Raw genomic sequence first — 24,178 nt, 5'->3', positions numbered from 1 at the left:
GACTGCGAAAAGTTCTGAGTAGGCGTAGAGTAAAGGGCACCCATAGCCTTAGCTGTATCGAGGATTTTTTCAGCTTTTTTTTGGTGGTATCAACTTCTGGCCCAAATAGGTGTTGCTTATTCAAGGGTATAATCATCACTGCCTGTTGTATTTCTGGTTTAAACCCTGAAGTCCTTAACCATGCATGCCTTTTAGTGATGACAGTGGTGTTGATACCCCTTGCTGCTGTATCTGCTGCATCTATTGCAGATCTAATTTGCTTATTAGAAATGGCCTGCCCCTCTGTTACTACCTGTTGTGACCGTGTCTGGTATTCTGGTGGAAGGAACTGTAACAAATCTTCCATTTCGTCCCAACGAGCCCTATCCTATCTTGCCAACAGTGCTTGAGAGCTTGCAATCCTCCAATGGTTAGCAGCTTAAGTTGCTACTCTTTTTCCAGCTGCATCAAATGTACGTCTCCTTGTCTGGAGGAGGAACATCCACTGTAGATTGGCTATTTGTTCTCTTCCTTGCTGCACTGAGGACTACTGAGTAAGGTGGCAGTTGAACTCTAATAAAAACCGGATCGGAGGGTGCAGGTTTATATTTTTCATCCACCCATGGTATAATAATTCTAGACTTTACCGTTTAATAGAAAATGTCATCTGCATGTTTAAGCATGCCTGGGAGCATAGGAAGACACTGATACTCCTTAGAGTAGATGTTTTGTATCAAATAAGAAATCATCTTCAATGAGCCCTGTATGTAATAGTACCTTATGATACGCAGCTGGCCTAATCTATAACCCGACTGTAAGCAGTGGTATCTTCAGGTGGAGATGATCTTGCGGGGTATAAATCAGGATTTAGAAGGGATAGGATCTGAATCATATAAGTCCTATTGATCTATAGCCTGTTGAGTATCATATAGATGATACCCATCTGTTGAGATAGGGGATTGTGGTGAAAATTGTGTAGGTGGTGGTGGATTATCTGGTGGTGGAGAAACAGGGAGTAAAGGAGAATGTGGTGGTGAAGGCTGTTGTGGTGCCTTGGGTTTCTCCTTTTGTTGAAATATTTTAGCAGGTGGAGGCCCAGTTTCTACAGTCTCTTTGAAAGTCAATTTCCTCTTGAGTGCTGGAGGAAGAGAAGCTATGATTCTTCCTGTGTCCTTATGTATATGGATTTTTCGCTGTTTAGTGTCCATTACTTCCAGTGGGCCTTATTTCAGAAGACTCCACAGTAACTGGAGCATATTTTCCACCCACAGGTTTCAGCTCCAAAATTCAAAAGCAAATGTTTGAGTCAGGCCGAAAAGATTGGTTCCAAAAACGTTATTTTTTTCGGCTCTGAGGTGGAAGTCTCCGATTTTCAGCTCGATCCCGAAACAGATATAGCAAGCTGTTTGGTCGGTGCCAAATGCACTTTGGTCTTGAGTTTCGGTGCTGAACCCGAAGGTTGGCCATCCAATTATACTTTTCGGGTCCAAGCATGGCTGACAAGCAGTGGGTGACTCAAGACCAGCGCTGAAGTCTTTTTGGCTGTTTTTTTGTGGATGGGAAGGGGCTGATATACTCACGTACTGTGCAGCTGGGATGGATTGGCGGTCGCCATCGGAATCTCAATCCAAATCGGAGTCTGCGATGAAAACAGTTTTTTGGATGAGCCATTTCTTCTTGTGCATTTTCTTCACCGAAGATGTCCAGCATTTGTTCCGATGACTTGGACGCCATCTCCAGCAGACGTGCTCTTCAATCACTAAGAGTCTTCTTCGAATGAAAGGATCAACAAGCTTCACAGCTTTCTTCTCTGTGATCCAGAGAAAGACAGAGATTGCAAACCGAGTGCTGATCTGTGTATGGAAACTTGGTGTGACACCGAAGGCAAAAGCGAAACGGAATCTGCTCCATCAGCCTGACATTGTTCGACAACCACGCGTCGAAGTAGGCCCAAGAAGGGTGAAGTCGCCAAAAGGGTGTTTAATCGACCCAGACGATTACAATCGGATCGAATATAAGTTGAGAAAACGCAATTGAGAATTATACTGACTTTCATAGAAAAGAAGAGAGAAGTTCAGACAGTACCAAACCGTGATCTACCAGAGCAAAAGGAAACATGTCCGAACCTGAATGCAGAAAGAAAACAATTTAACAAAGGACTCAATGCCCATGTGCACTATTACCGAGAGGAGGAGTCACTCGATCTCGTTACTCGGAAACTTTCTTAGAATAAAAACAACTTGTAACACTCAGAGCCCAACACTAGATGGCGTCTTATGCAAAGCATGTGTATCTGCAGCTCACATGCCATCGAACATACATATATATATATATATACACACACACACACACACAACATTAAGTGAGAGACCCAGGTTGATCTAGTCTTTATGGGCGGTACTTAATTTTGCCACTTAAATATTAGGTAATGAAGCATCAAACAAATTATGGCTATTTCCATAAAAAAAATACATTGAGCAGCTACTGCCGCTTATGGAGCAAGGGTATGGGACTTTTCTAATATTACAGCAAAAGCATGGAGAAAAATAGATTTTGTAGACATTCACTGAGTCTACCTCAAAATACTCCAAATGTTCTCGGTCATCCAGAACTGATCCAAACTATCTGGAATATGAAATAAAATCCAGCTCCCTGCTGCTACTGATTTATATACGACCTAATCTGGTTGCTCATTTGAGCCATCAGATTGTTCTGTATTGTATCAATGTGGAGGCCAGACAAATTCCAGTGGTTACAATATATGATCATATATTGTGGTCTAGTCATACAAAGGTGTATGTGACCCCCCCCCCCCGCAGAGCACAGTGACAACAGATCAAATCTGTGCTACAATTATATATATATATATATCACTTACCCAGTGTACATCTTTTTGTGGCATGAGACGCTGCAGATTCACATGCTGTGCATTATCCTGCCATCTAGTGTTGGGCTCGGAGTGTTACAACTTGTTTTACTTCGAAGAAGTCTTTTCAAGTCACAAGACCGAGGGACTCCTCCCTTTCGGCTCCATTGCGCATGGGCGTCGACTCCATCTTAGATTGTTTTCCCCGCAGAGGGTGAGGTAGGAGTTGTGTATATAGTAAAGGTGCCCATGCAATGGAGTAAGTATGTATGTACATAATATGTATAAGAATAGTATATATTTACAAATTTACAAGTTTTATTCAACTTATAACGGCTACAGGCTCCCGGGGAGGCGGGAGGGCGCATGTGAATCTGCAGCGTCTCATGCCACGAACAGATGTACACTGGGTAAGTGCCATTTTCCGTTCAATGGCATGTGTAGCTGCAGATACACATGCTGTGCATAGACTAGTAAGCAGTAATCTCCCCAAAAGCGATGGCTTAGCCTGTAGGAGTTGAAGTTGCTTGAAATAATGTTCGTAATACAGCCTGTCCTACTGTGGCTTGTTGTGCTGTTAACACATCTACACAGTAATGTTTTGTGAATGTATGAGGCGTAGACCATGTGGCTGCCTTACAAATTTCTGTCATAGGTATATTCCCTAAAAAAGCCATTGTGGCGCCTTTTTTCCTAGTGGAATGTGCCTTTGGTGTAATAGGTAGATCCCTTTTTGCTTTAATATAGCAGGTTTGAATACATTTCACTATCCATCTAACAATGCCTTGCTTGGATATAGGATTCCCTGCATGAGGTTTTTGGAAGGCTACAAATAATTGTTTTGTTTTGCGAAACTGTTTTGTTCTGTCAATGTAATACATTAGTGCTCTTTTGATGTCTAACGTATGTAAGGCTCTTTCTGCTACTGAGTCTGGTTGTGGAAAAAAGACTGGGAGTTCCACTGTTTGGTTTAGGTGGAATGGTGATATAACTTTTGGAAAGAATTTTGGATTTGTACGGAGAACCACTTTATGTTTATGTATTTGTATAAAGGGTTCTTGTATAGTAAATGCTTGTATTTCGCTTACTCTTCTAAGAGAAGTGATAACTTGGAAGGTCGCCTTCCTCATAGCTAAGTACTGCATCTCACAAGAGTGCATGGGTTCAAATGGTGGTGCCATGAGTCGTGTTAATACAATATTGAGGTTCCATGAAGGGACTGGTGGTGTTCTCGGGGGTATGTTTCTTTTTAATCCTTCAATAAATGCTTTGATGACTGGGATTCGAAAGAGTGATGTTGAATGTTTAATCTGCAGATAGGCAGAGATTGCTGTGAGATGTATTTTAATAGAAGAGAAAGCTAGGTTAGATTTTTTTTAAGTGTAACAGGTAACTTACAATGTTTTTTGCGGAAGCATGTAGTGGATGAATTTTATTATTGTGGCAGTAGTAAACAAATCTTCTCCATTTGTTTGCATAACAATGTCTTGTAGTAGGTTTCCTAGCCTGTTTAATGACCTCCATACATTCTTGTGTAAGGTCTAAGTGTCCAAATTCTAAGACTTCAGGATCCACATTGCTAGATTGAGCGATGCTGGTTTCGGGTGTCTGATCTGTTGTTTGTGTTGAGTTAACAGATCTGGCCTGTTTGGTAGTTTGACGTGAGGTGCTACTGATAGGTCCAACAGTGTTGTGTACCAAGGTTGGCGAGCCCAAGTTGGTGCTATGAGTATTAGTTTGAGTCTGTTTTGTCTCAGTTTGTTTACCAGATAAGGAATCAGTGGGAGAGGGGGAAAAGCGTAAGCACATATCCCTGACCAACTCATCCATAACGCATTGCCCTTGGACAGAGGGTGTGGGTACCTGGACGCAAAGTTTTGGCATTTTGCGTTTTCTTTTGTTGCGAATAGGTCGATTTTTGGTGTACCCCAACGTAGAAAGTAATCTTGTAGGATCTGGGGATGAATCTCCCATTCGTGTGTCTGTTGATGATCTCGAATGAGATTGTCGGCTAACTGGTTTTGAATCCCTGGGATGTATTGTGCTATTAGGCAAATGTGATTGTGAATCGCCCAATGCTAAATCTTTTGTGCTAAGAGACACAGTTGTGACGAGTGAGTTCCTCCTTGCTTGTTTAGGTAATACATTGTAGTCATGTTGTCTGTTTTGACAAGAATGTGTTTGTGGGCTATCAGTGGTTGAAATGCTTTCAATGCTAGAAACACTGCCAACAGTTCTAAATGATTTATATGCAGTTGTTTTTGTTGAACGTCCCATTGTCCCTGTATACTGTGCTGGTTGAGGTGTGCTCCCCACCCCATCATGGAAGCATCTGTTGTGATCACGTATTGAGGCACTGGGTCTTGGAATGGCCGCCCTTGGTTTAAATTTATAGGGTTCCACCATTGAAGCGAGAAGTGTGTCTGGCGGTCTATCAACACTAGATCTTGGAGATGACCCTGTGCTTGTGTCCATTGTGTTGCTAGGCACTGTTGTAAGGGCCGCATGTGTAGTCTTGCGTTTGGGACAATGGCTATGCATGAAGACATCATGCCTAGAAGTTTCATTACAAACCTCACTTGGTAGTGTTGGTTTGGGTGCATGTTTAATATTATATTTTGGAAGGCTTGTACTCTTTGTGGACTTGGAGTGGCAATCGCCTTTTGTGTGTCGAGTGTTGCTCCCAAGTATTGTATTCGGGAGGGTTCTAGATGTGATTTTAGGTAATTTATAGAGAACCCTAGTTTGTGTAGAGTTTCTATAACGTATTGTGTGTGAAGCAGGCACTGTTGTTGAGTGCTGGTTTTTATTAACCAGTCGTCTAAGTAGGGGAATATGTGCATGTGCTGTCTCCTTATAAGAGCGGCTACTACTGCAAGGCATTTTGTGAATACCCTTGGGACTGTTGTTATCACGAATGTTAACACCTTGAATTGGTAATGCACTTCCTGTATTACAAACCTTAAGTATTTCCTGTGAGAAGGATGTGTGGGTATATGGAAATATGCATCCTTTAGATCCAACGTTGACATGTCGTCCTGTTTTTTGAGTAAGGGAATCGCGTCTTGAAGTGTTACCATGTGGAAGTGATCTGATTTTATGTAGAGATTCAGAGTTCTGAGGTCTAATATGGGTGTAAACGTTTTGTCTTTCTTTGGAATTAGGAAGTACAGGGAGTAGACACCTGTACCTTTTTGATGTTTGGGCACTAGTTCTATTGCTTGTTTTTGTAACAATGCTTGAACTTCTAGCTGTAACAGGTCTAAGTGTTGTTTGGACATATTATGTGCTCTTGCGGGCACATCTGGCAGGAAATTTATGAATTCTATGCAATAACCATGTTGGATAATGGCTAGGACCCATGCATCCGTAGTTATGTTTGCCCAGTTGTGGTAGTATGCGGTCAGTCTCCCCCACACTGGTGTTGAGTGGTGGGGATTTGTGACATTGAAGTCACTGTTTGGCTTGGGGGGTTTTAAGGCTTTGGAATTTCCCCCTTGGTTTTGGGAATTGTCCACCCCTGTATGAACCTCGAAAACCACCTCTTTGGTACTGGCCCTGATATGTGGGTCTAGCTTGTGAGGTGGAAGGCTCTGTGGTTTGGGAACAAAACCCCCTCTAAATTGTGGCCTTCTAAAAGTGCCTCTGTTCTGTGGGGAGTAGAGCGCGCCCATGGCTTTGACCGTGTCCGTGTCCTTTTTGAGTTTTTCGATTGCCGTATCCACCTCCGGCCCAAACAATTGTTCCTGGTTGAACAGCATATTTAGCACAGCTTGCTGGATTCCCGGTTTAAAACCTGAGCTCCGTAACCATGCGTGCCTACGAATGGTCACCGCAGTGTTCACTGTCCGTGCTGCTGTGTCTGCCGAGTCCATTGCAGACCTTATTTGGTTGTTGGAAATCGCTTGTCCTTCCTCAACAACCTGTTGGGCACGCTTTTGGTGTTCCTTGGGCAAGTGCTGTATTATATGTTGCATCTCGTCCCAGTGTGCCCTGTCGTAGCGAGCCAGTAGAGCCTGTGAATTGGCAATCCGCCATTGATTGGCTACCTGTGCTGCCACCCGCTTGCCTGCAGCATCGAACTTCCAACTTTCCTTGTCGGGCGGTGGTGCGTCTCCTGACGACTGGGAGTTTGCCCTTTTTCTGGCTGCTCCCACGACCACCGAATCTGGTGTTAGTTGCTGTATTATAAACACAGGGTCCGTTGGGGGAGGCTTATATTTCTTCTCCAACCTAGGCGTGATGGCTCTGCCTTTTACTGGGTCCTGGAACACCTGTTTGGCATGCTTTAGCATGCCTGGGAGCATTGGCAAACTTTGGTAAGAGGTGTGAGTGGATGCCAGTGTATTAAATAAGAAGTCGTCTTCTATCGGCTCCGCATGCATTGCTACATTATGGAAAGTAGCTGCCCTTGATACCACCTGCATATATGCAGTGCTGTCTTCTGGTGGTGACGGCCTTGCTGGGTAGCAATCTGGACTGTTGTCAGAGACCGGTGCATCATATAAGTCCTATGCATCCAGGTCATCTTGTGTCATCCCCGTGTGTGTTGGCGACTGCATTGGGGGTGTTGCTACCGGGGACAGATGTGGTGAGTGCAGTGGTGAAGGCTGTGGCGAAAACCTTGGTGGTGTTTTGTCTCTTGCCACTTTTGCTTTTGGCTGCATTTCCGCCTCCTGGAATGCTAGCTTCCTTTTTATTTTTATTGGTGGGAGAGTTTGAATTTTACCAGTCTCTTTCTGGATGTGCAGCCTCCTTGGAGTATGGTCTGGCTCTCCCATAGCTAATTCCTGCTCAAATTTGTGCCCTTGCATTTGGCTGTAAAGTCCATGCTCTTCTGCATGTTTCGACACTGATGGTTTCGGTACGCTCTTTTTCGGCTCAGAGGAAACCTTTTTAATTTTAGGGGTGTCGAAATCTCGGCGCCGAGTTGTTTCGGAGCCAGTATCTCGACCGGAGTCGGATGTCTTCGGCTCTTGAGAGGCCTTTTTCGGTGCCGATGTTTGGTCACCGTGTTTTCGAGTTAAGCCATGGCCTGTTGGCAGTGGCATCCCCTTGGCCTTTATAATTTTGGAGTGAGTCTTGGCCAGGGCAGATTTACTCACAGGTTTTGGCTGCGCCCTCGGCTGCTCAGTTTCGGAGTCGTCCGAGTCCGATTCGTGAATGGAGAATCTCTCCTCTTCCTCGACGTCGATCTGTTCGGCCGGTGTCGACGTCATCTGAAGTCTTCTGGCTCTTCGATCACGTAGGGTCTTCTTTGATCGAAATGCCCGGCAGGCCTCGCAAGTATCCTCCCTGTGTTCTGGTGATAGACACAGATTACAGACCAAGTGTTGGTCTGTATAAGGATACTTTGCGTGGCAATTCGGGCAGAAGCGGAAGGGGGTCCGGTCCATGAGTTTCGACGATGGACGCGGTCGGGCCGACCAGGCCCCGCTGAAGAGTGGAAGCCCCGAAGGCCGCCGGAGCGCTTCTTGTTTCGGTGTCGATGTACTAACAGGAGACCGGTACCGAGCACAAACAATACCGTAGAATTTTCCGATAAATAGCTAACTTTCCCGAATCGAAATACGGAGCGAAAAGGAACACTTCCGAACCCGATGGCGGAAAGAAAACAATCTAAGATGGAGTCGACGCCCATGCACAATGCAGCCGAAAGGGAGGAGTTCCTCGGTCTCGTGACTCGAAAAGACTTCTTCGAAGAAAAACAACTTGTAACACTCCGAGCCCAACACTAGATGGCAGGATAATGCACAGCATGTGTATCTGCAGCTACACATGCCATCGAACATATATATATATATATATATATGTACATAATGAAAAATTTTTTATAGACTATTGAGTTCTTTTATTGGTCTGAAAACTACTTTGGGACTATGGGACTAGAGCCACGTCTAGCTTTGGTTTCTAATACGTAAACCAGAGTTTATTAACAAGATTTAGAATGAGGATTTTACACAACATGTTGCCTTTTCAAAAAGGCTGGGTGTTTGGATGGAAATATCACTAACACAGTACAACAGGTTTCCACCACTGCCCTGGGTGATCCCAGTTTGCTATGTGTCATATGATTTGTATACGGCTGGGTCCAAATTGGAATGGCACAGTGTAAGGAAATGCCTCCTTGGCATGGTTACCCCCTGACTTTTTGCCTTTGCTGATACCAAGTTATGATTTGAAAGTGTGCTGAGGCCTGCTAACCAGGCCCCAGCACCAGTGTTCTTTCCCTAACCTGTACCTTTGTTTCCACAATTGGCACACCCTGGCATCCAGATAAGTCCCTTGTAACTGGTACCCCTGGTACCAAGGGCCCTGATGCCAGGGAAGGTCTCTAAGAGCTGCAGCCTGTCTTATGCCACCCTGGAGACCTCTCACTCAGCACAGACAAACTGCTTGGCAGCCTGTGTGTGCTGGTGGGGAGAAAATGACTAAGTCGACCTGGCACTCCCCTCAGGGTGCCATGCCAACCTCACACTGCCTATGGCATAGGTAAGTCACCCTCTAGCAGGCCTTACAGCCCTAAGGCAGGGTGCACTATACCATAGGTGAGGGCATAGGTGCATGAGCACTATGCCCCTACAGTGTCTAAGCAAAACCTTAGACATTGTAAGTGCAGGGTAGCCATAAGAGTATATGGTCTGGGAGTCTGTCAAACACGAACTCCACAGCACCATCATGGCTACACTGAAAACTGGGTAGTTTGGTATCAAACTTCTCAGCACAATAAATGCACACTGATGCCGGTGTACATTTTATTGTGAAATACACCCCAGAGGGCATCTTAGAGATGCTCCCTGAAAACATACCCGACTTCCAGTGTGGGCTGACTAGTTTTTCCAGCTTGCCACACACCAGAGATGTTGCTAGCCACATGGGGAGAGTGCCTTTGTCACTCTGTGGCTAGTAACAAAGCCTGTACTGGGTAGAGGTGCTTCTCACCTCCCCCTGCAGGAACTGTAACACCTGGCGGTGAGCCTCAAAGGCTCACCCCCTTTGATACAGCACCCCAGGGCACTCCAGCTAGTGGAGATGCCCGCCCCCTCCGGCCACGGCCCCACTTTTGGCGGCAAGGCCGGAGGAGATAATGAGAAAAACAAGGAGGAGTCACTGGCCAGTCAGGACAGCCCCTAAGGTGTCCTGAGCTGAGATGACTAACTTTTAGAAATCCTCCATCTTGCAGATGGAGGATTCCCCCAATAGGATTAGGGATGTGCCCCCCTCCCCTCAGGGAGGAGGCACAAAGAGGGTGTAGCCACCCTCAGGGCTAGTAGCCATTGGCTACTAACCCCCCAAACCTAAATGTACCCCTAAATTGAGTATTTAGGGGCTCCCAGAATCTAGCAAGAGAGATTCCTGCAACCTAAGACGAAGAAGGACTGCTGACCTGAAAGCCCTGCAGAGAAGACGGAGACACCAACTGCTTTGGCCCCAGCTCTACCGGCATGTCTCCCCACTTCAAGAAAAACTGCAACAACGACGCGTTCCACAGGGTCCAGCGCCCTCTGAAGCCTCAGAGGACTACCCTGCATCTAAAAGGACCAAGAACTCCCGAGGACAGCGGCTCTGCTCCAAAGAAGAAACATCTTTGCAACAAAGAAGCAACTTTTAAAGACCACACGTTTCCCGCCGGAAGCGTGAGACTTTGCACTCTGCACCCGACGCCCCCGGCTCGACGTGCAGAGAAACAACACTACAGGGAGGACTCTCCGGCGACTGCGACCCTGTGAGTCGTCAGAGTTGACCCCCTGAGCCCCCCCCCAGCGACGCCTGCAGAGGGAATCCAGAGGCTCCCCCTGACCGCGACTGCCTGCTTCAAAGAACCCGACACCTGGTAAAGACACTGCACCCGCAGCCCCCAGGACCTGAAGGATCCGACCTCCAGTGCAGAAGCGACCCCCAGGTGGCCCTCTCCCTTGCCCAGGTGGTGGCTACCCCGAGGAGCCACCCCCCCCCTTGCCTGCTTCGCTGAAGAGACCCCTGGGTCTCCCATTGAACTCCATTGTAAACCCGACGCCTGTTTGCCCTCTGCACCCGGCCGCCCCCGTGCCACTGAGGGTGTACTTTTTGTGCTGACTTGTGTCCCCCCCGGTGCCCTACAAAACCCTCCTGGTCTGCCCTCCGAAGACACAGGTACTTACCTGCTGGCAGACTGGAACCGGGGTACCCCCTTCTCCATTGAAGCCTATGCGTTTTGGGCACCACTTTGACCTCTGCACCTGACCGGCCCGGAGCTGCTAGTGTGGTAACTTTGGGGTTGCTCTGAACCCCCAACGGTGGGCTACCTTGGACCCAACTTTGAACCCTGTAGGTGGTTTACTTACCTGCAAAACTAACAAACACTTACCTCCCCCAGGAACTGTTGAAAATTGCACTGTCTAGTTTTAAAATAGCTTATTAGCATTAGTGTGAAAACTGTACATGCTATTTTGCTAATTCAAAGTTCCTAAAGATCCTAAGTGAAATACCTTTCATTTGAAGTATTACTTGTAAATCTTGAACCTGTGGTAATTAAAATAAACTAAGAAAATATATTTTTCTATACAAAACCCTATTGGCCTGGAATTGTCTTGGAGTGTGTGTTCCTCATTTATTGCCTGTGTGTGTACAACAAATGCTTAACACTACCCTCTGATAAGCCTACTGCTCGACCACACTATCACCAGTGGAATCCATTTTGGACACCCTGGTAAAACATAGCTCAAGAAGGAGGTTGAGGGCCAGTATCCTCACAAAGTGCAATATTAGTGCTTGCATTCTTGAAGTAAACAGTGGTAGACTCAGACAATGAAATGTACAAAGATGGAAACAGGGTTTCCTTAGTTTTTTGATTGTGACTTGTTTGCAAAAGGATGATAATAATCTCTTCGTTGGGGCTGATACTGGGGAAACGGGTGGGAGTCAGCAGATTGAATCTTCTAGGCAGAACCGGCCACTTTGTCTGTTCCCCAAGTGCTATTCCAGAAGGCTGCATGAGCAGTCTTCACACTTTATTGTCCTGATGTTTTGTAAGTTTCAGTTACAGCCATAATTCTCACTATCTGCTGCATGTGCCATCGCCTTCGACATAGAAAGTATCTGGTCTGCAGAAGGAAAAATAAACTATGATAAGAAACTACTCCAAACTGGTTCTAGGGCACTGATAGTGGGATCAACAGCCCTGTCTGGAAAGTGGTATAAATATGAGACCTGAGGGAGGGCTCTGCAAAGTACTCAAAGTATTGCTGAGAATAGCAGTCAGTTTATACCCAGTCTATCAGAGGTAAGGGGCAGCATCTAATGTCAGCTCATCTTGCTGCAGATGTCTGGGTGTGCCTTTGGCCTTGCCTGCTAAGACAGTGGAAGAAATGTCTGACCCTGTAGAAATAGACTGCCCGTTAAGAAGCCCAGCTGCTTTGCCAGGATTGCATGGACTCCAAGAATAACCAATGCCAACCAGAGTCTGTGGATGACTTACCATCTTCTCTACAAGTCTTAACAATCCAAATGAGTCAAATCATTCCATGGCACCGATACATGTCAACCAGTGTGACCGGGACATGCCTGTCATCCACCACAAGCTAGACAACTGGTGCTGACTCTGCCATGGCTTGGAGCCTTGGGATTCAAGACTGTGACAACGGGAGAACTCCTATCAGTGATGGATCTCGGGAATCTGTTGGACTCGTGCTGCTCCTACTTGCAGCCAGCATTCTCATGCACCAGAGCAGAATAAAATGGAATTTCACAAATATGGGGAAACTTTCAATCTGAATAAAACGATGAGCACCTCGGGCCCCATTATACATACATAGTTCCCTAGGGACGCAAAGGGAGTGTGCACCCTTTTTTATGCACCCCCGGCCAAAATGGTATTACAGGTGGGGCACTATATGTGCCCCAGCGCTATCATGAGAGCGCGGACCTCATTTGCATCGGGCAGGGCCTCATGCAAATGACGGAATCTCTTTCCATCTGTGCTGTGTTACAGATGAGGGGGCAGGTACAAACAGCCCCTTAGGAGGCACAGTCACAGTGCACCACAAAAAGGTGGCACATTGTGTGTCGCTTCTGGAAGGTAGCTCCCCTGTAGGGGGCTAAGGGGTTCAGATGACCCTCCAGGCATCCCCTTGCAGGCGGGGGCAGTCACTGCACCTGCATGCAGGGAAGGATCTCTCCCCCTTCTTTAAAGGGCAGACGGCACAGCCCCTGCTCTGTAAAACACAGAGCAACCCTGGGAGCAGCGCATTAATTGCGTTGAGGGACACTATTCTCCGCTTGCACCTGGTGCACCTGTTTAAAGGTCAGCCATGGAGCAAATAGGAAGAGTGCATCCTTTGCATAATATGGCTCATAATCATCTATTATAGCTTTATAAACTGATCATAGAAGAAGACCTCTCCCATTCAAAACATATGGAGTAAACTGATAGATCAAATCTTACAAGTCATGTTTACAGAACCATCAAAACCTTAACATTCTACTCAGATGATCAGGAAATCTTGGTTTAATTGAGAATTAAGGCAAAAGATGAAGATACACAGATCTACGAGATATACTAAAAAGAATAAACAAATTGAATTTATTGAGTATGTTAAACTTTATTTTAAACAAAAACAATATAATAACTTGATCTGGAACAGAAACCAAGAAAAAAGAGCAGCAATAGAGAGGCTTGCACTTGGAATGAGTAACGAGAAACTCAAAGAAATTCTGGAACCATGTAGACGCAATGAATGGACCAAAAACACAGCTGACAGGCAACAACAAACCAATCAGTCTGAACTACCTATGTAAACATCTTCTATTCATCAAATAGCTCCAATAATTTGCAGGACAATTTTACATTGTACATTACATCTTAAGCAATATTGCCACCTCTAACCAGTAAAATGGAAAGAACATATTAGCAGAACCTAGACTGGCTGTCGGTAGATAAATCAACAGCTGAGATTAAGGCAAGTGGAAAGGATAGCGCTCCAAGTTCTAATGGGATATCAACAGGAATCATTATGATAAATCCAAAATATTGTTCCAAACATTTAGCCCCCTTTCTTTTTGCTTATCTCTATATTTATAGTTTGGTTTCCGACCCATGGGTGTGGTAAATCCTCAAGCAGATATATAAGAAAGGCCCAAAGTCTGACCTCAAAATTTTAGGCTAATAGCTTTCCTTGATGTCATTTCTAACTATTATGCCACTCTACTTTCAAAACAGTTGCTTGCCTGGTTTACAATGTCAAACATACATTCATGGTCCCTGACTGGATTCATTAGAGGCTATGGCACAATAGAAAATATATTGGCCTTTTCCTTACAAACATACTGAAGTAAAGGAATTTACTTGCATGTTTTATTGACTTTAGGCAGTTTTTTTGTAACTGAACTAACTGAGAGCTGCTATTCGGAAAAATAATAAAAAAGGACATCTTGTCAATTTCACTAAAAGTCATTGTGTCCTTGTATACAAAGGTCAAGATCCATGTAAAATTGGAATACCACACTTTTGAACAAAATGTACATTGAAAGGGACAAAAACAAGGTTGCATATAGGCCCCTCTACTGTTTAACCTACATGTGTTAGACATTGGCCTACCACCGAGAAATCGGCAGGCTTGGCTATCAAAATTAAATAACTGCCCATTTAATATAATGCAATATGTGGATGATACATTTGTGCTGCACTAAAAAAGGCCAGGGCAAGGCGGCAGCAACATTAAGCACCCTGGAGGATTATTGCCATGCAAATAAATTAGAGGTCAATGACTTCAAGCTAAAAGTGATTGTGCTTGCAAGTCCTACTAATTCTGATTACCTAACTGGAAACTGGACAGAAAAACATTGGAGCAATTGAAAAACTATAACAAGTATTTGTAATGCAACAGGTCTCGCGTTAGCTCGAGTTACAGCTATTAGTGTTGTAAATTACTAAATGGACTTTTCTTGCCACACACACTGAAAATAAAAAGTAAAACAGTTGACATAAGCCAGCCAATTCAAAGCGGTGCCCTGAGCATGAAGGGGACACACAAAACAAAAAAGAAGTTCGCTCGCAGTCAAAGTTATCGGCAAACGTGCAATTATCCATGTAACAGGGCCGATGGCCAAGGCGATAACAAAACCGCCCTTAGCAGGGACAAGTGTAATGCATTTACCAACAAAAAGAGAGGATTTTTGGAAGGCAAACACACGAACAAGTGATAGTGATAGGCGTGAGGAGGACGTGGTTCAAAGCCCAGATACATACCAACAGGTCAGAAAAGCAGCGTTTGCGCGCTGTTGTGCACAACCTAAAAACGCAAGGGTCGGCACTCAAAATCAAGGGTGTACAATAGCTTACCTAACTAGAAAACAAATAGTACACTTAGTGTTTGTATTCCATAAATTACCTAAGAAGTTAGCAGGCTCTTCCACATTCCTGCAGCTAGAACCAACGGAAGCAATTGTATTACCCATCACAGTTTGCCACTTGGCTAACCAAATTACAATATAAGCAGTTTAGATCACAGTTTTGGCAACAAATTAGGAGAAAATCCATTTAGAATTCAATTTACATGAGCAATATCTGGGAAAGAATGTAGCCTTCCGTAGATTTAGATTCAGGCTGAAGAAGGCAGAAAAGGAGACCCTCAGAATGTCCCAATACAAGGCTTGGGTACACCGTCTTTTCAAAAGGCATCTCCATGCCATAAAGTCATACATTCTTTTCTACAGCAGCTCAATATGTGTACTCCGGGGGGGCATGGCTTACCATACGCTTGTTTTGAGAGAATTAAAAAATATATATATATTCATTTACATAGGTCTGTAATGACTTCACCCTTTTTGAAAAAGGATCTCACAGCAGCCTTGCACACTGAAACAACCACAATTAAGCTTATCATCATCTAGCCCTGTCTATCCCTATTGTGGGAGACTACAACTGAGTACCTGCGACTGTAAGATGGTCTATGTGACTTCAGTAAAATTCTGCAAAAATGAGAACATAAAGGACACAATTTTAATTGCCGTTTATGCAGCTTCAGACGTGCATGTTTAGGTTATGTAATCTGTTGTTCAGTTTTTAAAAAGTAACGCAAATGACTCTTTGGTCCCATCTTGACACAGGCTTGATCAATACATGTGCAAAGTCAGACCGGGTTCTAGTACTGGGTCACTGCTGATTACCAATGTTTATGCTTATGTGATAGCAGCTCTGTACAAACTAGGATGCATTGTGTTTTTTTCTATAAGTTCTACAGACCTGTGTTAAATAACTTGTGAGGCAGTTCAAATTAGAGATTTACATCAGATGCAGGCCATCTTTTCTATATCTTAAAATGTTAACTACTCCTCTGTCATATTTTGCTATGGGGTGTTTTTTGTTTTTTTAATCAAGGCTGAACGAATTAGATCTACAGTTAATAATCAATGTAACTGTTTTAAAATTATTATATTATGAGGATGATTGAGATGGATGACTTTATGTCAGTCAGAACAATAGCCTTTGAGGCTTAGAGTGATGCATACATTATACAAAAAAGAAGCAGAGAACTCTGCATAGTTCCCACGTTTAGGGGGAAAGCAGCTACTATAGAGGGCACCCTACAACACCATCAACACCCTAAATCTGCTCACTTCAAATATCTGATTTTCTAGCTAAGTTTTTAAGCATAGTATGAGCACAGTGGCATCCACGCCGGGCCAGAAAGGTACAAAGTCTTTTGCCATTTTTTCTTGGATTATGACATACTGGGTGCTCTCTTGTGTCTGGACAGCAAAACCTCTCTGAGGAGCTGTAATGTCAGTGAAACACGTGTCAGTGGTTGCTTTTATTCACTCCAGGTTAGCTTGAGTGGTAATTTACCTATCCAAAGCTGTAATACTGCTCAATCAATAAGGTTGCACGATTGTTGAAAAGATGTTCCTCGGCTACCTCACCCTTCGACAACCCACAAATATGAACCATGTTTTTCTTTTGATAAACTGTTTGTTTTTACTGATGTATAGTAAGATGATTTTGACTTTTATGCTGAACAAGGTATGTGATTCATTGATTAACTTTTTAATACAAAAAGAGAAAATGTTTCCACTAAAGTTCACATTTCTTCAAAATGGGAATTTAAAGACAGAGTTACTTTCTGCAGTTGTTTCTTTTACTGGGTTTTTCGGTGCTGATTCAGGTGAACTCATGTCACTTTAAGGCAGTTGTGCTTACCTTAGTAGGTCTAGAGGAAACCTCACGTATTTTTCCAATTAAATTATATTTCTTTAAATGAGTAGCACACTTCGACTGATTTTGGACTATTCCATTAAAAACACAGCAACCTCTGTAATCGGACTCCACAGAAGACTTCTGACTGACCATATAGGACGACAACTTTAATATCAATAAGATTTTTTATTAAGAGGTTGTTTTCAAAAGACTATAAGCACATCCTGGGAGATGAGATACAGGATGCAAAGCAGGGAACGTTTTTTCTTTGGGCAACGAAAGGTTTCCATCATTGTCTTACCAGGCCTTGTCTGAAGAAATGTTGGCTCTGTGTAGGCTCTTACAGAGTGCACTTTTCATTGTTATGTACCCTAAACCAAGCCCTAGTTTCCCACTCCCGTTTCACAGTTCTATGATGTGATTACAGCTTTGTGAGATTTCCCTTCTGGCTGTGGAAACGTCTCAATGCATATATCTTATATCTAAAACGATGAAGATCTTTCTCAGAATCAAAGCTCTCCTTGAGCACTAAGCCCAAATTATCAATACCAACCCAGCTTCCAGGTACATTATTCTTCTTCTCCAAAAAAAGAAAACAGACTGCAGCTTAAGTTAAAAACCTCCAGGTGTGTGTAGAGCATGGACCTAGCCAAGGAAGAGAGCCTTGAGTTGTGATTTAGGATCGTTTACAATTAGACATGATATTCATGGGTGGTGGATCTCACTGCATTAATAGAATCCACGACAAATAATTAATAGGAAAGCTGGTGCAAAAACAAACATAATTCTATCTAGTATATACAACACATCAATCACCAAAATGAATTTGTTACACAACTCAATGACAGAGCATGATAATACCGAGTGACACCAAAATGTAAGACATCATGAACAAAAATGATCACAATAATAATTTAATCTACAAATGTACTAGTACCTTGAGGTCTACTGTCCTGAGATAAAAGTGGCATTCTACTCTGTGTTGACTGGGACGATGTTGGTGGGTGGCTCAAAAACTGAGATGAATGACAAATCTGTAATTAAAACACAATTTCATTACATAGTAAACAAAACAGTTCCAATGTGTACACTTTTCTGAGTGTGACAGGATTATTTTTGGTGCCTTGTGAAATCTAACAAAATATACGAAGAAACACATTCTGAAGAAAACACATCAAAGACAAATGCGAATGAAAAATGATAATGCAAATGTAAATTATAACTGAAAATGACACAGGTGTCTCCAACGAGTAGCTTGTGAGCTACTATTAGCTCTTCTGTGTGCAGCCCAGCCTACAAAAAAACTGAAAAGTGTATATTTAAAAAAAAAAACATGTAAACTTGTCTGATGTGGTCTGTATTAAAATTCTACTAATATTCGTAGCTCTTTTTCTTTAAATGTCTAGTAGACATTTGAAGAAAAAGAAGAAAGACAAAATGAACAATTTATCCATTAAGCAATATTGAAAAATATCTATGAAACATTGACAATTGTTTTCTAAATTATTTCAGCATGGTAGGTCAAGCACGGGATTAGGATGGTTTTGGTTAGAGATTTGTTAAATTACATTAAAGTTTAGAGCTGAACCCGAGTATGTTGATAGGTATATAGTTATGGTTGGAAACTGCTGTAAAATCAAAGAAGAAAGACAAAATGAACAATTTATACATTAAGCAATATCGAAGAAAACATATTAACATTGACAATTGTTTTCTAAATTATTTCAGCATGGTCAATCAAGTATGGGATTAGGGTGGTTTTGGTTAGAGGTTTGTTAAATTACATTAAAGTTTAGAGTTGATCCCGAGTATGTTGATAGATACATAGTTATGGTTGGAAACTGCTGTAAAATCAATCTGTGGACAGCTGGCACACAAATGTCTGCCCTGTACATGCTATCTACTCCAAGAAGCTATGCATCAAATCTTAGAAGGCTGAAAGCAGATTACCAACAGTGAGTAAAGTGAGGTTTGGAAACAGGTAACAGGCTTCACAGTACCATAGACGTAATGGTAGATAACTCCTCAAGCCATGTGTCTCTCCTTTTTCCAACTAGCAGAAGACACCAACAATGATAACTAGAGAAACAAATGCAACACCATTCAGACAGGCAAGGTTGGAAAGCCTTTGTCATACTGGCTGGCTACACAGGGCCAGTGTGCGGGCCACACTTTTGCTCCAATGTGCAGTGGCAGGATAAAAAATAACAGCCCACACACAGTGACCCCCCCATCAAGCCGGCCCATCTGGCAGCAGCAAAGTGTCCAGGCTGCCAGTCCAATATTGGAGACAGGTTTTTTTTGTTTTGTTTTAAAAAAAAAGGGGGTTTCTGAGTTGCCCTGAGTACTATTTCTTTTACAGAGAGCACTGACAGACAAATTGCACAAAAGAGGACTGATTTTGCTCTGCTCAAAGAAACACCAATTGCCTCTGGAGGAACGAATCAGACAATTTGTGTTTTATACAAGATACCAACAATTTTAAAATTGCTCTTTTAACAGTATCAAAGCAGTATTCACAGCAAGCCTAAACATGTGGTAAAACAATAGATGGGGCTTGGAGTTACATTTTTCGTCAGAGACAGGATTTATTATCCCGCCTAAAGCACTATGTTGAGAAAGCATATGGGATGGGAGAACAGACAGAAAAACAAATATCCTTCTAGGTGTGTAAGGAGGACAGCACCTTATGAAAAAAAAGGACGAGTACCAAAAACTAGCTTCCTATAAGAGAGAAGCTGTTATAATCAGGGACCTGAAAAATCAACACGTCCTAGCAGGGTTAAAAGAAAAGTCCTATTTCCCTCCTTTTAAAAGTGTAGGAAGCTGGTCTGGTGTGTGGTGGGTACCTTAGCTACATACACCTTACCCCATGTCCAGGTATCCCCTATTAGTGTAGTTTGGGCAGTGTCTAGAAGCCAGGCTCTCTATAGGTAGCTATGGATGAGCAGCCAAGGCTTTTCTTGGAGACATGCAAAGCTCATGCAACCACTGTAGTCGTACAGCATTTACACACATGAAAGAAAACACTCAGTTTCATGAAAGGTAAGTGTCTATATTACAGTAACACAGTACCAAAACACTAGATAGGCAGCTCTCTAATAGGAGGTTAGTAAACACACTAAATATGTACACTAGTTATCAGTAATAGGCATAACAAGTGATAGAAAACGACCTGTTGCAGTTGGTGCCTGCACTCCAAGGGAGATTCTTTCTTCCTTCTCGTGTGGACTGAAGACTTGCTACCCTCAGAGGGGGCACAGCCGGGAAATGTTGCAGACGGTGGAAAGAGCCATGGTAACAATGTCGCTATCATGGATGCAGACTGTCGGTTACTAAAGGGTCCAGTTGCGGTTCCAGTGGCTAGAAGTCGAAGTAGAGGTTGCAGAAGAGTCCTGCTGGAATCTTGCAAGCTGAATCTGTGGACCCACTCAAAAGAGAGACCCTAAATAGCCCTGAAAAGGGGATTGGTCACCTGGGGCTCTGAAGTCACCTGCTTGGCCTGGGCACTCAGATGCTCCCAGAGGTCCCTGCCAACCTTGGATTCAAGATGGCAGAGCCCAGGAACCCTCTGGAGGAGCTCTGGGCACCACCCCTGGGGTGGTGATGGACAGGGGAAGTGGTCACTCTCCTTTCCATTGTTCAGTTTCACGCTAGAGCATGGATTGGATGTCCCTGAACTGGTGTAGGCTAGTTTATGCACGAAGGGCACCAAATGTGCCCTTCAAAGCATACCAGTGGCTTGGGTAGGCTATCCCCTCCCAAGCCATGTAACACATATTTCCAAAGGGAGAGGGTGTTACCCTCGTCTCCCAAAGGAAATTCTTTGTTCTGCCTTCCTGGGCTTGAGCTGTTCAAGCAGCAGGAGAGCAGAAACCTGTCTGAGGGGTGGTAGCAGCTTGGGCTGCCCAGAAAACCCCAGAAGGCTGGTTGAAGCAATGCTGGGGGTCCTGTAAGGAGCCCCCAGAGTGCATGGAATCATACTTCCAATACCGGCAACAGTATTGGGGTATGATTCCAAAAAGGTTAATACCAAACATGCCTAGGTTCGGAGTTACCATTATGTAGATGGATATAGGTATTGCCTTATTTCCAGTACACACATAAAATGGTGTCCCCCACTCATGAAGTCAAGGAAAATGGAACTGGAGTATGTGGGGGCACCTCTGCTAGTGCAGGGGTGCCCTCACACACAGGTACTTGTACCCTGCCCTCTGGGCTAGGAGGGTCTGCCATAGGGGTGACTTGTAGTGACCTGATGCAGTGACCTGTAGTGAAAAGGGCGCAGGTCCCCTTTCACACAGGCTGCAATGGTAGGCCTGCAGGTACACTTTGCATGGGCCCCCCTGTGTGGCATAATACATGCTGCAGCCCATGGGGATCCTTTGGTACCACAATGCCCTGGGTAGCATATACTAGGGACTCACAAGGGGGCACCAGTATGCCAAATGTAGGGTGTAAGTAACCATGTTACCAAGTTAGAAGGGAGACATAATCACTGGGGTTCTGGTTAGCAGGATCCCAGTGAACACAGTGAAACACACTGACAACAGGCAGAAAATAGGGGTAATCATGCAAAGAAAAAGGGTACTTTCCTACATTAGGGTTCACTACAGGGTTACCAAGAGACACTTGAATGCTTGAACAGGTCTAAACTGACATTCATCACTGATGCATGCTGCCAGATGGTCACTATGAACATTATATGAAAGTGGTTCTGCAGTGCAGGTGGCTTGATGTACTGGAGGCTTTACGTCACTGGTGGTTTCTTTATCTTTTTGGCATGCTGACAATTTCAGTGTTGGGGTGGCAGTAGTTAACCAGCCTGCTTCCCTTCTCACATTCTTCCCCACCACCTACCTTTGCTCCTCCAGTCCTGCATCCACTTCATTGTAACTCCCTCCCCACCTGAGTCCCTCACAACACCCCCATCCCCAGCGAGTTTTAATTCTTCACCCCACCTTATCGTGGACTTCCTGTCACACTTTCCCATTACAGGAGTTCACTGTTGGTGGGAAAGATGGAAGATTATTGTGCAGCTTACAATCTGGTGTAATTACAAATTAGAAAAGGGTGCAGTTAGATGAAAAGCTTGACAGCAATTGAGCAAGCTTGACCTGTTTGTTAACCTCTTATTGGTTAACATTTCAATAAAAAGATTTAAACCTAAAATTGGTGAACAACTTCCCCAATAGTATGGGTCGTATAAATTAACCGGTGTAGATGCTATTATATAGATATTTAATCTTCCTACCATTTAGATAACTATTTTATCCAATTATGTCACCTAACTTACAGGAATGACCATCTGGGCAGTATGTGGATGATACGAATAATAATTTTCAATCATGATGCTGCAATATATACAATTAAACCTTCTCTTCTGGGTGCAAAAACTTGTGTGTAATTGATAGTTTGATGCTTTATACAAATCAACATTGCTTGAAATGTTTTACTATACTGATAAATAAACAATTGATTGCCTGTAAATACCTTTTACATTATTGCCTGTAAATACCTTTTACATTTTTCAATCACTCACAATGCTAAAAAGACTAGAAATTAGACAATAAGACTGATTAAAGCCCATCTGGAATGGAAAGTGGTTAAACAGAAAGATCTGCTTCCTGCGCATTAAAATCAAAGAACCTTTTTCAGGGATTCAAACACAAGCATGCAGGTTACATACAGATATCTGCAGCAGATCCACAAATTAGCGCCTGACTTAGAAGTCGGCAGAGGGAATAATCCATCAAAAATGGATAGAATGGGACCTCCGTTGACTTCTAAATCAGACCTTAACAAGGGGAACGTTACTAAGATGGCGGACAGGTGAGATGTGCTTTAAGGTCTTTACGTCCCCCACTACGATCCATCCCGCAGGCACTGTAGCCATGTCGAGGGAAAGCCCACTGGTTGACGTGCACGAGCTGACACTTGAGAAGGAGAGCGGAGACGCAGAGAGGAGGGCACCCTGATTGCTACCCTGCGCCTGTGATGGCCGGCTAGGAGCAGAGGCCCTGGCTGGCCCAACCATGGAGGAGGAACATCCTGCATTGGCTCATGACCATCGTAACTGTCTTCACCCCTGCTGGTGCGCGGAAGCTGATAAGCCTGAGCGGAAGCCCCGACGAGCCGCAGACCTCGGAGAAGGTGGTGAGATGCGTGCTTCCAGGAAGGGGCCTGGCCTGTGCGGCTCCGGCCTCCCCCACCTGCAAGATGAAGCACAGAGGTGGGACAGACTGGGGACTCTGGGCGGCCTACAGTTGCAACCACAATACCTTCCCCCAGATTGGGGCCTGCCTGTGCCGGACGGGGATCATCGTGGGAAGTGACAGGCTCCTGCTCTGGAGACCTTGGAGGCAGGCAGCATCCGCACAAACCCAAGAATGAGCCACAGGAACTGGGATCTGGGGCCACGCGGTGGACTTCCCCTTTGCTGCAGATTTAGACACAACTGAGGCCTCTGGCCATCCAGCCTGTACTTCCACGAGGTTCTGGACTCCTGGGGGACATGCACAGCTCCTCCCCCACCACTAGACTGCTCAGCCCCTCCTGCACCTCTAGATAATGATACTCACTGGCCAGACCGGAGGCCCTTTCCAAAAGCCACCCCAGGGGCTCTCCTGCTGGCAGCACCCTCTGCAGCATCTTCCACTGACACCAGCCACCATGGATGCTTGAAGAGAGGCTAGGAGAGATTCTCTCCAACACATGGCCCCTGCAGGGTCTTCCAGAGGTGATCTCACCCCGGCCCCTAAGGAGGTGGTTCCCGGAATGATCTTTAGTTGGGCTCCTGAAGCTCACCTTAGCACAGCAATATCTCGCACTGGTCCACTATTACTACTCTCCGAGACCTCTGCTAGTTGCTGAGAGGAGCTCGACCTAGAGCTCCACTGCTGCAGCTGTGATGTACCTTCTGACTCACCACACATTTTCTTGCCTGCCTCAACCCCGGGGAGCGATCCTCCAAGGTTGTGTGAGCCAACTGCCCCCTCCTCAGCCCTGATAGCAGGGCCCTCCAGCAATACAGAAGCAATGGCAGCCAGATGGGGAAGAAAGACTTCTCTCTAAAGGAGATGCTTACTAAAAACACCAGGATTGTAGACCACAGACACCACACCATCCCAAACTTGGACACCTCTGCTGTAGAAGGAGGC

At 44.4% G+C, this 24,178-nt stretch overlaps 1 protein-coding gene across 1 annotated transcript in view; it reads right to left on the bottom strand.

Moving 5' to 3' along the window:
• Window positions 1-24,178, bottom strand: part of LOC138267494 (transcription initiation factor TFIID subunit 4-like) — a 1,241,721-nt gene that overhangs the window by 923,086 nt on the left and 294,457 nt on the right. Inside the window, exon 8 of the mRNA XM_069216487.1 lies at window positions 17,956-18,052. Coding sequence (XP_069072588.1) covers window positions 17,956-18,052 — 97 coding nt within the window. The remainder of the gene's footprint in view (window positions 1-17,955; window positions 18,053-24,178) is intronic.

This window comes from Pleurodeles waltl, chromosome 12, assembly GCF_031143425.1.
Source record: "Pleurodeles waltl isolate 20211129_DDA chromosome 12, aPleWal1.hap1.20221129, whole genome shotgun sequence".
Taxonomy (NCBI): Eukaryota; Metazoa; Chordata; class Amphibia; order Caudata; family Salamandridae; genus Pleurodeles; species Pleurodeles waltl.
Note: the sequence above shows the minus strand (reverse complement) of the source record. Positions and strands in the feature narration are given on the sequence as shown.